The sequence below is a fragment of the Pteropus medius genome, unplaced genomic scaffold, assembly GCF_902729225.1.
Source record: "Pteropus medius unplaced genomic scaffold, Ma_sr-lr_union100, whole genome shotgun sequence".
NCBI lineage: Eukaryota > Metazoa > Chordata > Mammalia > Chiroptera > Pteropodidae > Pteropus > Pteropus medius.
The window spans coordinates 1,417,198-1,431,837 of NW_024352149.1; the positions used below are offsets into that span (position 1 = coordinate 1,417,198).

The following is a 14,640-nucleotide window of genomic DNA, read 5'->3' on the forward strand; positions in this document are numbered from 1 at the left end:
AATATTCCTTGAACAAAACATAAATAAGTCACTGTGGTGGAATTCAATTAGATGAAATCTGGGGTTCCTTGGGATAGTAGCAGGGGAGCGGCAATGCCTGAAACCCCAATCACACAGCCACTGATTTAGCACCACTCTGCCATGCTCTGCCCTTGGAAACTAAGAAAGTGTAGGGCGTGCTTTGTGAATGAGTTTGCATTGTAGCAGAAAGAACCCAAGGTAACATTGTTTTTTGTTCCTCAGCACTTCCACAAAGACACAAATTTTGCTCTGAAGGGCGAAGGCAGCAGAAAGGTCTCCAAGTTAAGCTCCAAGCGAAGGTCTTCCTAAGAACCCACAAAGATACCGGTATAGAGTTTAAAGACTGTCCAATCTCCCTTCGATCTCAAACATGCCAAGTGGCCCAGACATCCCTAGTCACTCATGGGTCACAGAAAAGGAAAAACTGTCCTGGAGAGTCTATGCAAAGGATGTGGGCACTTTCTCATTCTTGGGGTAACTGGAGAGTGCTTCTGAGCTAGTGAGTGGCAGATGGAATCAGAAAATAGAGGAGAGGAGGCTGAGCTGCGAGACTCCTAGTTTTCAGGTGGCTTTCAACTTTTCTCTAAAATCCTCAATGCTTCTGAATTTTACATGGTAAAAAAAGGCAAAACTTACTAAAATCAAACAACTAAAATCTCAAATACAAAAAGACAACCACCTGTGGTTCTTTCAATTTTACTTAAGTGTGTCCACATGCATTTTCACTGAAATTTTCTTTCTTTATGATGGAGAAAAGCACATATTTTCTGTTTTGAATAAAATATGCATACCCAGGCAATATTATCTGTGAACTGATCAGTGGTGGCACTCAATAATTGATTAAATGACAGATTATAATAACATATATAATTTAACTTGGAAATTAAAGTTTTCTGCACTTGTGTGTCAAATGCAATTGAATCAGCTTGTAAGGTGGGTTAGGAAGGAGGGAATTCAGGGATAAGTAAAGACAAATTACCTGTCCACCCACAATGCAGTTGGGAAAGGACAATAATTGGATTACGGGAATCTGAGGAGTTAATGCATTTGGCTGCAAAATTAAATAAGTTCAACTATAGAAGTCAAATGGTACTTTGCTACTAGTACTGTAAGCTAAATTGAGAAGTATCTATGGCTAGAATCTTCTCACTGAAGCAGAAGCATCAAGAAAGAAATTCTCAGAGATAACTGTACAAATGCTATAGCACTGGCTGTAAAACAAAAATATTATACATGACTTTTTAATATCTCCTAGGAGGGACATAATAAGGAAAATATATTTGCCTTCCAAGAAAACATATCAAATAAGGTAAATGATTCAATATGTAAGAAAAAATTTCCATTAATATTCTTCATAAAAAGTTTACATATGAAAATAATTTTTCACTTAAATAGATTTACTCTTTGATGTTAATAGACTTAGCTGCTCAAATTAATTTTAAATTTTGCAAAAAACAATATAAAACATTGGCTTTGTTATGATCTATGACATTATTTTTTAATATTTCTTTGTACCCTTGAGCAATTTAAAATCTATGAAGTAATACATTCTTCCACAGGAGACAATCACTATGGAGATTCTGAAACCTTAATTTTTATATTAAACAAAAGCATTAGGCTTTAGAGTTTATTGAGGCAACAAAATCAAATACATAATTGCCTTGAAATATTATCTGCAAGTAATAAAATTTTTAGAGATGACTTAACTGTTTTTATATAAAAAATGTAGACTTTTAATCCTTATGTTGAGGTGTGAATAGTGTAAATTAATGCAGGTAAATATTTCAGCAAAGTGTTTTCAGGTGAATTGCAATCAAAATTAAGACCTATAATTTAACAAGATAGAGTCACCTCTAACTTACTCTTTGTTAATCTCGAACAAGGGAGATTCAATGTCATTTCTAAAATTAGGCATTCTGGAATATAACATTGGCAATTTTTTCAGTTACTATCAGTTTAGTTAGTGTTATATAAAGTTATAGAATTAATCATTAAGAGTTCTATTAAGTAATTTTAGGATCTCATAAAATTTTCTCCATAAATGGAAATAACTCAGGGCTAACTCTCCAAATTGTGACTATATCTGAAATTAAGACGGTATCAAGTATTTCATTCATAAGTTGCTGTTTCCAATCTGATATCCCAAAATGGAATTTGATAACTGTCAGACTTTCCTTTCTTAATTTAATTGCAAGAGTACAGATATTTCACTTGCTAAATGTGATTCGATACAATTCAAATTGAAACATTAAGGTGATAAAACAATGACTTCATGTATTGAGTAAAAATTCTTTAGTGGATATAAAAGAAAAAAAATCGACCACATTTGCACTTTCAAAGTTCAGTGTAACTTACATTAGTACAAAGAGATGTTATGACCTATTCTGAATGTCTCTGGCAGGTTAACCCTGTCACGAGCTAGTGTTAATTTGTTCAATTTTTTTTCTGTGAAATTTCCAAGATAGTTTATCTATAAAAATATAATTACATTTTCTTTTAGGGCTTTCTGCAATAAAAATTTACATAGTTTTAACCTTTTCTGCAAATAAAGATAAATCATTGCAATATGAAGCCTGAACTTCATCATAATTATAGGCCATTCCTTGGCACATCACCTAAAAAAATGCATTGCACTTAAAATTGAGTGATCAAAGACATATTTATCACATAGACAAGCCATGGAATGTGTTATGACCCATATTCTGGAAATTTTAGACATTCTACATGTAAATATTTACATTTCAAATAATGAGTACATTTACCTATAATTGTGTTAGCCATCTGAAGTAAGACTGCAATGTTGGGCATAAGTAGAACTGTTATCTATGTTATATGTTTTAGCTGGTTTTAACATAATCAAAAATAAACAGCATTGGAAATTACCATAGATAATCTCAATGTCTCATTCAAATGCATAGTTCCAAATTTCTTTAAAATCGTGATGCTATAGGAAGAGAAGTCGATCGTGAGCCACAAGACAGGATGAACTCAGACAAGTCCTTCCACCTTCCAAACATCTGGTTCTCACGTGCTTATCTGTAAACAGACCACCAGGCTGCCTGGTCTCTAAGGCTCTCTTCAGCACTGACATTTTGCGATCTTTTTAGTCTTTCTCTACACGCTTTTATTTTGAAATTTCATATCCATTTATCTTTCCTGACAAGACTTCTGATAGTCAAATGGCTGAAATGGCAAAGGAAGAGAGAGAGAAAGGGAAAAAAAAAAACCCCTAGAGAATTGGTAATTGAATTAATAATCTCCAATAAAGCAAGGATTTACAGTGGACTTCCCTGTTTATAAAGACATATAATTATTTTTTAAATGCACTACATTTTAAAAAGAGGACAAAGTGATTGTTGACAAATGAAGTGCCCTTGAATGAGTTTGGAGCTCTTGACCTTAGTACTACTGATCTACCAACATCGGCTCTAGGAAGCTTTGAATATGCTGGGGTACTCATTGAAGATAAAAATGCATTAAAAAGAAGGATATTGTACGGAGAAAGGAGAAAGAAATTAAAAATTAAAACATAAAATTGGTCAAGCCATAAAAAATGTAATTAAAAAAGTCCTCTGAGGCATTCTATCACGATTAACATAAAAAGTTGTAACATTTTCAATTAAAAGACAGATAATTTATTATAAAATAGAACGTAGGCCCCTCCACGTATTATTTCATACAGGTCCTTTCAGAGATCACTAAAAGGCTTAGTTTAAACAATATTACCATTAACGAATATTTGAAATATCTTGTCATTATGTTCAGAATGTCAAATATAATTGATATCTGTGACAATTAATGTATCAGGTCCACCCAGCAAAGGAAATAGTAACCATTCACGGTAAACAATTATTTTGAGAGAGGATTGGTAATTTCTTCTGTGATTATCTTGTATTTCAAACAAAAACAGATTGTTTTACTTGTACTATGTAGCAAACTGACTGTAAAATAGCTGATATTTTATATTTCTTAAACAGAAAGACAGCAATTAGGAGAAACTTAACTGATTAATTGCAGTGTGCCGTATGTACAGTAAGTCCTCAAAAAAAAAAAAAGGTATGAAATTCCTAAAGTCCTACTCGCCTGTTATTTACCACCAAAAACTATTCCCAGCTTCATCGTTGTATAACAGTTCTTAGCAGCAGTTCTCAAAATGAATTTTCTGGCTTGTTAATAGGTATTACATGAATATGGCCCACGTGGGTAAATGGTGGGAATTATCTGAAAATTTGATATGCTAACATACATTATTAGTCTCCAAGGGGAATATGTAGCATATCACAACCCAAAATAGACTTGTTCTGTATCTTTCAGAACATCTTACTGGACTACTGCTTTGCCAAAATCACTTTGGGAATGTGGTTCTGTATGACGGAACCACTGGCCCAGTCATCCAAATTCCCCTTCATTCTAGCCCTGGTCCTTTTAGATGCTTCCCACACAAGATATCAAACATAATAAATGCTACCTAGTGTCTCCGTTGTTGATCAAACACACATAACCCTTCTGAACCCGTACTGACCTTCTTGAAGGTGGCATAATATGGTAAACACATTTTAATGTACTTTCCTTATTTGCATTTCTGTGTATATAAATTGTTCATTAGTAAGCCAATTGACCTGCCTAGTATATAGAAGACATTAGAGCTGTCTTAGTAAGAACAGAAAAAAGGAAGCGAGGAAGGAATGGAGGGAGAAAAGGAAGGATCAAATGCAGCTTTTGATGACAAAATCGAATTTTTGAGTTAAGCCAACAGTCACGAAGGTCAGAATTGATAGAGGAAATAATTGTTGAAACTCCTATTTGCTCTCACTTAGCATATTGAGAGCCAAGCCTGGCTACTAGGTCGTAGGATTTACTATATACCAGAAGAATAGAGGACTCAGGATATGATGTAAAGAATATAGAACACAATTGCAGAAGGACTGTAAGAAGAGGAAGTCATGGAAGAATGGGAAGCAGAGACAGGTATTTTGACCTTCTCTCTCTATTTCAAAATCCCAGCAGGCAGATGTGTTTCACTGGCTGAGTAATGCTGAGGGTAAAGAGGCTTTTATCCTGTATCCTGTTTGGGGTTTTGGGGAAGAGACTGTTTCTAAGGGTGCCTGGAACAACCTGGGAAGTCCAAATGGTTGGATGCAGCAAGGGAACAAGAGATCCCTAACAGACTTGTGCTAACTGAGCTGCTTTGGGAGATATCCCAAAGTTCCACTGTGCCCTCAGAAAAGCAGAGAAGGCAGCTGATGATGCTGGCTGTGAACCCTCCAGCACAAACTGTCTCTGCACCTTAGCTACAGGGTGATCAGACGAGCTGGGAGCCAACTGTGAGTTAGCTAGACCCCAGGCGGCCATGACACGCCAACAGAGGCAAAACCACAACTGACAGCAGCAGCAGCTTGATTGCCACACAAACCTTGACACAACTCAGTGGGCCTCAGTCAGTTCACACATGTGAACCATCACAATACCAAGAGGCGATGCCACAAGCCCCCTCATGCAGCCTGCCATGCTGAGGGTGGCAGCTGGGGTAGAAAGAGCAGAGATTATCTGAGCCAGACCTACAGGGAGCTGAACTTTGCCTACATAGTTGCGATTGTTTAAATTAGAAGACATTGAAATATGTTAACTGGCAAGCCCGAATTTCCCTTTGCTTGGTATGATCAGAGTTCAAAATGATCAGATCAGTCCTAGAAAAATAAACTACATTTTCTCTGCACAACTAACTGTATTCAAATTTTCGATGTTCCCCCTTCTTCCAAGACACTTATTTTTCTATACTACGATCCATATTCCACCTTACATTATCATCCCTCTTTTCTTCCTTCCTTTCTGTCTTTCTTTCTTTTCCTTTTATCTTTTTTTTTTTTGGTGCTGGTATATCTTGTATCCCCCACTTCCACCTCCCACCCCTGATAATGTAGCTTCATCAGTACAAGGATGCATTATATTTCTCATTCTCAGCGCAGTACTAACACAAGTCACTAGAGCAAAGAGATAAATTACAATGCCTTTCATTCTTCAGTATAATTCTATATTTGATCATATTTAGATTATACAATAAAAACTATATAACATAATTTACCTAGTATAGCTAAACACTTAATTTTAAGAAATATAGTATACCTTAGCTAATAACACCACAACAGGATTTTCAAACAATATGGAAATGAATGCTGTGCAAGTCACACTCATTTAATCATATAGTTACTTTCACCCAGCAGTAGAAATTCAGTATGGTCCTTATGTTATAGATAGCTGAATTGGCATTTTTAAATAAAAAGAGTAATTATATTTTAGATCTGTTCGCTGGCAAAAAAAACTCTAGTAGATTTGATTTCAAAGTGAAAGATGTTCACAATAGAAGTAGCCTAAGTTAAAAAGAGACTTTATCTCAAATAAGGTATTTTCAAGTTTTCTTTATAGCGAAAATAAAACTCAGCACCTCTCCAGATTTGACCTTTCTGAATAAAGCCTTACCTGAATAAAGTGAAAAGAATTTAAATACAACGAAGGAAGATCTCGTACCAAAATGGGGTTACAGATTGGAACTAAAGCATCTTTATATTTACTGCTGCCTGAGTTAAGGGATAGAGTTAAACATACTGCATTTGTTCACTCTTGTTTTTTTCCTCATCATAGGAGTGGTGTAGATAAGCAGCCTCCAGCCTTTTTAAGCCTATACTTCCATATTTCATTTATGGCATCCTATAAGGTCAAAAGGCAAAGAATAAAAAACTCCCAGCATGGGCTAACTTTGTCAATTTAAAATGTGGTTCCCTATACAGCCCATTGTTAAGCAAGCTGTTCAAATAATATCTTGGTTCACATATTTGTGGGTCTCTGATGGGCTTCAAAGTTCGGGGAACAGCCTATGCAAGTTTGAAATCTAACCTTCACCTTTTTTCTCTGTCTCCTGTTTTCTGATCTTTTTAATCCAGAATCTTTAATAGAAAGATTCTGTCACAGGACTGGAAACAGCGTGGGGTCAAAATCTCACACAGGTTATTTAAAGCAACCTCTATAGTTTTTTGAATGTTTCAAGAGCAATTCAGTCGACCTCCAGGTACTCTTCTTCAAACACGTTACATTAAACACACATAAACATAAGTAAACCATATTTTAAGGTCAGATTATCAAAAGCCAAAAACAAAACAAAACAAAACAAAACCCAGACAACTCTAAATGTTTAAATAAAAGGCTCTTCAAGCAACACACTATATATACCTCAGATAAATTAATTAATGTAAGAGCAAGCGTTTTTTGAACAGGGAATGTGATGTAGATAACAGGATACAGCTGAACCCAATCTGGTATCTTTAAAGAATAAGCACTATCAACAAAACCAATAACCCGGACCAATAACCAATAAGATAATCAAGTACATGTTAGACACAGGAGACTTAATTCCTATTATCTGTATCATAAAGGAGACTTAATTCCTTTATCTGTATCAGCCTGTATCAGCTCAAAGTGGAAGTCAACAATCATAAAAAATAAGATAAAATCATCAGAAGTTGCATATATTCTATTATAAAATTTGATTTACAAATCCAAGAACTCTTGTTTTTTCCCCCTACTATTCATTTCCCTTCCAGAGTACTTCTCATTTATTCTTTTAAAATAAAAATCTTGTCAACAACATAGCTGGAAAAACAACTACCCTCTGTCCACAAGAAAGGAAATCCATAAAATAATGTGTCTGTGTCACTATAGCTAGAAAAGGTTGGAACATATCAGTTTCTGTGGCTTAATAAAAATGTTACTGTAAAGTAGGACTTAATCACTGCATTGCGTAGAGTACCAATGGAGCATCGTAATACTACACCAGTGACGTCACTGTGATACTGGAGGAAAAGACCAGAAGATTAACGAGCTTCTTGGTAACAATATAGCCGAAAGACGGGAGTAACACAATGAAGGAACAAAAACTTCAACAAAATGCCTCTACATGGAATTTTATGTTTTATCAAAACCCGAATGTGGGTCATTAAAATAACATTCCAATAAAGGCAGGAAAATGTAAACAAAAAGAAAGCAAAAGACAAAAAAAATCCACATTAAAAGAATTTGTAAAAGGCAAGTTTTCATCAATACTTAATCAACTCTTGGGCCCTTTTCCAGACTGGAGAATAAAGTGCGTTATGATATAACGTCAAAGCAAGATCGCAGGGAAAAAAATTTTAATTTAAAAAAGATTTAACGCACACCAGCATTTTCAACACAATGCATATCCAAAGCCTGCTTCACTTTCCCATCTGCCTTTCGGTTCTCTTAGGCAATTCACATGCAGCTTTGCAGCAACACAACACACCACAATAAAATGAGCACTTACCAGACAAACCAACACTCCCCGAAGCAATGAAGAGAAAACATCACTTACCTAGAGAAAGAAGAAAGGAATAAAGAAATCAAGGTCTAAAAACAATTCCAGCAGTTCCTAGGTTATTTTAGCCCCTCCACTGCCAGTGTTTTCTCAACGAATATCATTATATTTTTAGAAGAAAACCAACTTTTAATTTATTTATGATGCGAAGGGAGTTGTGTGAGGAGTAAGCAATGTGTCGACAAGAAAGCATTGTGTTGTTGTAAAATCTCCTTTTAGCTTATTTTGCCCCAAGTCATTATAACATATAACCACAGGCAGGCAAAAGGGGAAAAATGGTAACAAAAATCCAAAAAGAACAAATCCAAATATGGTAACAGAAATCCAACAACACACTCTTTTTCGTTGTTTCTAAAAAGAGCAAAAGACTGTCAGAGAATCAAGCCATCAGAGTGCATTATGACTCTACATCAGGGTATCAAAGGGAAGATATGTCTTAAACCAGAGCTGTATCATCCTCAGCTCACAAACTCAGGTCTAGCCAGCTGGTTTAGGAGTAAGGTTCAAATCTTTCTAGGAAGAAGCAATAATGATGTCTTATTGTCTCCCAAATCTCAGATTAGTGATCATGAAATGTAGGTATTTATAATTTTAGATTAACTTTAATCTAAAATATTTTTAATTGTCAAGTTATTCAAAGTGCAAAATATTTATAAATAATATGAACTTTCTAATTTAAGTAGTTAATTACAAAGTAAATAATCCTGGCTCTCTTGCCTCAGCTATATACCACGAAACAGAAGAAAACAATACAGAAAACTTACACTAAAAATTAAATTGTATTTAAAATTCATAGCAGCAGCTACAGTCTCTAGAACATAAATAATTACTTTCAGTTGCAGTATTCTAGTTTCTAAAATGCAGAATAGTCTTTCTTCTGAATTCTGAAATCTTGTAAAGGGTAAGAATCTCTCAAGAAATAATGAAACATGAAATGTAGTTGGAGATGACTAAGAAACAGAGGTGAGGAAGTGGTTTACATGCGAAACTAACCTCTACCACTTCACGAAAATGTCCTCAGTGGTCGCATTTATTTACTTATTCAAGAAATGTCATCGAATGTCTACTGTGTATAAAAAAGATCGTCCTACATACAAACGAGAGACTCATGGACATGGACTATAGACTAGTGGTTACCAGAGGGTAGGGGGTGGGGGAGGAGGAAGGAGGTAGACAGGGTATAGAGGATCAAATATGTGGTGACAGAAAGAAATCTAACTATGGGAGGTAAACGCACAGTGTAAATATATATATATGCCTTACTGTTAAAGTGTACAGCTGAAACTTATTGGATTTCGTTAACCAATGTCACCATAAAAAATGAATGAATGAATGAATGAATAATGAATGAATGAATAAATAAATAAATAAAAAGATTGTCCTAGGCATTGTATGGAAGTCAGATACCTACAGAGAGCAACAGCGATGTTCCCAAGAGCTCAAAATCTAGGTGAAAATGGATGTGTACACACATATCAGCATGGCAGAGGGGGACAGTGGTCACAAGAGAAGTACATATAAAATACTGTCAAGGGGTTGTTAAAGGAGTTAGGGTGGCCCGAGAGATTTCACAGAGAAAAACTGGAGCCTACTCAAGGTTGGGGAAAGATGTTAGAGAGAGGGATGCAAAGTCATTCCCAGGCCATGTATGATATGAGTGTAGGCAAAGTGAGTTCCACGAAATAATCTATAAAGTGTCCAAGTGGTGGTCAATTTTAATACAAGAGTATTTTATAAAGAAGTAGTGGGAGAAAGTGGAAAAAGCAGCCTAGGGCCATGAATAGTGGTACTTGAATGCTAGACTGACCTCTTCCTGTTCTTATCTCCTGAGAGCAAGCTGGCCATGCAGACACCAAGATGCATTTCATCATAGACACTAGCTAGTAGGACAGCCATGACCTTGTGTTAGTCTTCGTTTTGCTTATCTGTAGTGCCTAGCAAAAGGTGGGTACTCTAGAACTGAATCACACTGAATTGTGGGGACGTGATCGGTTGGCGTACATTAGCCCATTTCCTCTCACTCACGGAACCAGGAGGAGAATGAGCTTATGTTCCTCTTGTTCTCCATTCTGCCACCACTGCTTGGTCATCTCTCTTCGTGCCCACAGTAGATACCTCATATCGGCCCCTCCACAAAACCATCACTTATCCACCACTCTGCAGGAGGGGGCCTTACTTTCTGAATGACATACTACCACATCCCTGATATCAGTTTGAACAAATTTACCATAGCTGATATTTTTTTTTTTCTGTGACTTGGCCACATTTAATTCTTTTAAGCAAGTTTTAAATAAGCCTATAAAAAAGGGGTATAAGGAGGAAGCTGAGGGAGGCTGGGAGGGCTGAGAGACCATGATGCACTTGTGTCTGACCCCAAGAGGAGGAGAATGAGATGGGAGGTTGGGTGGGCACTTCTTAGACTGATATCTAAGCAAGATTTGTCAAAGCCACTGGGCAACCTTTAGGAAAAGGTGACCCCTGATCTCTATACTCAGCACTAGGTCACTAGGGAAGAGCAGGAGGTCTGGCCTGGGCCATGATCTCAAAATCTAGCCCTGGCACCATCTGTCAATCAAGAGGTCTAAAGGGACATTCTCATGGCTTCGATGAAATCAGAAAACCAGGAGAAGGAGGCTAAAACGCTTAGCGTTTGAGCCAGTGTGGCTAGGAAGATGTTGTGCATCAAGATGAGTTCAATTTTTACATGCGCAGAGTGTGAGGCACCAACTGTACATTCAGGGTCTGTGGTGCAGGTGAGAAGCCAGGGATGGAGATTTCTGAGTCCTCTGAAAACTTGGCTGTAGTTCCATGAGTGTGGATGAGACTGTTAGGGGCCAGAGAAAAGGAGACATCCTAGTAAAAACCATAAACGTGATATATTTGGGAGGCGGGGAGGGAAACAGGAGGAAAAACCCAAACTAATGTTTGTGGAGAAGAGTGAGAGGTGGGAACCTTGAGAGGAGCTGTCACAGCAGAATGTGCAGAGATGGACGATGGCCAGAGGGAAGCAGTGGGTTTTAGGGCGACACTCGAGTGACCAAGGTGCAAGTCTGAGTCACGTAAAGTCAGGCCATGGGCCAGCAAGCACAGACTCTGTACTGACTGCTTTCCTGATAATAAGCAGGAAGAAGACAGGAATAAAAGGGGGGAAAAAAACAATCGATATTCTGAGAAACAATATTTGGCATTCGAGTATAACATCTGAAAACTTACTATCTGACAAAATGATGTTCTAGCAGATAAGGTGTTTCTCATCTCCACAGCTGTCTACAAAACTGTCTACGAAAAGGTCTGCTCTGAGGTTCATATTTTCAAGCAAAAGGAAACAATGGAAGGAAGCACCAGGAATAATACGAGCATCACAAATACATTTAAAGTTATGCTATTGCAATGACAAAGTCGCTCACTTTCAATAGACAAGAGGATTTTTATCTCCAATTTGTCGTCCTCAGTAAGAAAGGAAAATTGACCGTCTCTTCCTTCTCTGTAGCTGCAGTCCGTCCACAGGGATCTCTCACCAACGACTTACAAATCAATAACTGCCCACTGTGGAAGACACAGTGTCCCCGCAGCCACCACGCAGACCTACTCAGATGCTCATACCGTGAGGGGCTTCCCCGCACTCCCAGTCCCCTTCTTAACTCTTTGCTGATTACAAGCAGGTTGCTGAGAAGTTAAGCAAAACATTTAGTCATACAGATGTCCTAAGTCTAAAGATTAAGTTAAGTGGGATGTTCTATCATGTTTATATTTGCTTTTCTTTTGCATCTCTTCAGGGGATCTGATTGTTAGAGCTAAACTGAGGCCCAGGAAATATCCGTTCCCCCTAAATCAGAGCGTTTGTGGGTGTCATAGCTGGAGAGGCTTCTTCCTGGTTCTCATTTCCTTTCCCCTGCACTGCCTCAAAAAGAACGCCAGACCATCTGCTGGTAAAATGCACCCAGTTTTTTAAGCTCACACACACACACACACACACACACACACACACACACACCCCAATTTCAGTCCGAAATACTTTAGATTAGATCCCAAACTACCAGGTTTCGGTCACTGCATTTCAGAGAAATTATTTTATTTTTGTAGGTTTTTATTTTAAAATACCACGTTCACTGAGTTACTTTGTAATACAAAGTAAAAAAACTGAAGAACACGTACTGGAAGGATAAAACCTCACATGCAGTTTGTTTTGATACTTTCGTATTTTGATGTTCATCCCTTTTTTGTTCATAAATGATCATTTAATGCGAAGCAAACAGATATAGTTCATGAAAATAACTAGACTATTTCAATAAGAATTATTAAACTTCTTGGGCTATAAACTGAAACGTGAGCTGACAAAGGTTGCAAAGATAGGAAACCTTGACGTACTGTCACAAATGCAGGCACATTTCGAATTCCAATGTAATGAGAGTTCCAGCGACACCGTGCCAAGGCCTCCAGAGGAGGAATCTGCCAAAGCCCCTTTAACCACATGCCTGTAAGGATTTGTGAACTTAATTAAATGCATGTACTAAGTAGTTAAACAGCAGAGTCACTGTTTATTCATATACATATCACTGAATCACCAGATGGCATGTATTAGAGAACTAAACTCCCAGTGTGTTCCACATCATACAAAACACACCACAGCACCGGTAGGAACTGTCTCTAATATTTGTATGCCACATAAACTACATTATAATACAATGTAGAGGGAAATGACACACTGTCTCAGTCACTAAACATTCAAAAAACACATTTTAGGAGTTGACTGAGCATTTGTTTCCAGCGGTCCTCTAAAACATATTATGGCATCATTTAATTAATCGCATACTTTCTGAATCATAATATTGCCTTTGACCACAATGGATGTAGTAGATACAATATTTGTGCTAAAGCAGAATATGTGATATTTGCTGCTGTCGCATAAATATTTCCTAGTAGACTTTTCAGTTTCTAGAATTTTATCATAAATAATAATTTCATGTGAAGCTAACAGATACACTGCATAAGATCAAAGTTCCTCCCAAATAGAACAATGGACTATGCCAGGGAAGATGCTTGGCAGCCCACCTTTTCTTTCACAAGTCGACTAGACAGCAACATACGGAAGGGTAAACATAGGGAATAGCCTTTATGGTACCTTCAACCTGGTATTCATGCCCTTGTATAATGGCCTCCTCTTGAGCATGGGTGGGACCTGTGATTGGCTTCTAAGAAATAGAATATGGCAGGGGTAGTGTCACTCCCTTGATTATAAGACTCTATCTTGGCTAGCAGAGTCTCTGTCTCTGTCTCTCTCTTTCTCTGTGTGTGTATGTGTGCGTTTTACTGGCTTTGAAGAAGCAAGCTGCCATAAATCCTACAGCTGCAAGAAAATGAATTCTGCCAATGACCTGGGAGAGCTTAGAAGTGGATCCTCCCCCAATCAAGCCTCGGATGAGAATTCAGCCCTGCTGGAAACTTTAATTATCCTCATGAGATAGGAAAGCTGTGTTGTTTTAAGTCTTTAAGATACACAGCAGTAGATAACTAGTATAATTGCTTGATCAGACCATACTGGGAACTTAATCCGTGCTTAAACACCTCAGTGATTCTGTACCTTATAGGAAAGCATGAGTTCACATACATGTCATTCAAGACCCTTCAGAGCCCAATCTTCAGTACCACGAGTTTCTTACATTCCACACTCTGACCATATCAAATTACTGACAACGTTGGGAACAGGCACTTCTCTTTCTTGACTTCATATGTCACTTCATGCATCTGAATAACTTTGTCATCCCTCCAGACTCAACTCAGACTCATCTCCTTTTCAAATCCAGACGGGGCTTTCCCACAGTCCTTGTGTATGCTTTTGTCAGGTCATATTTATTGCAAGGATCATCATAATAGTCTCCCAAACTAAACTATAAATTTCTTAAGGACCAAGGAACCTTGTCCATTTAATTCTTTATATCCTCAATATCTCACACAGTGGAAGAAATACAGTAGAAATAAATATTTAATCTGCTATTTAATATTATGGCATAATTACAGTTCTCTTTATTACCCATATGAACAATGATCGTTTTTCACAGTGAAATTACTAACAGGAGTTCACCTAATAAACTAATGAGCTCTTTCTGGCCCACTCTCTATAAATATGTGCAAATATGGGTTAAACTTCTAAAAGCTTTGAAATGAGATAGTTTATAGGAAAACTCTAAATATCCGTTACTGACTGCTGTGTCCCTTACTGGAAATTGTCCTTGGCT

General features: G+C 37.2%; 1 protein-coding gene across 1 annotated transcript in view; it reads right to left on the reverse strand.

Moving 5' to 3' along the window:
* Positions 1 to 7,614: 7,614 nt before the first annotated feature.
* Positions 7,615 to 14,640, reverse strand: part of SAMD5 (sterile alpha motif domain containing 5) — a 357,304-nt gene continuing 350,278 nt past the window's right edge. The window contains exon 2 of the mRNA XM_039846950.1: positions 7,615 to 8,401. Within this exon, the coding sequence (XP_039702884.1) occupies positions 8,237 to 8,401 (165 nt within the window). The 3' untranslated portion in view covers positions 7,615 to 8,236. The remainder of the gene's footprint in view (positions 8,402 to 14,640) is intronic.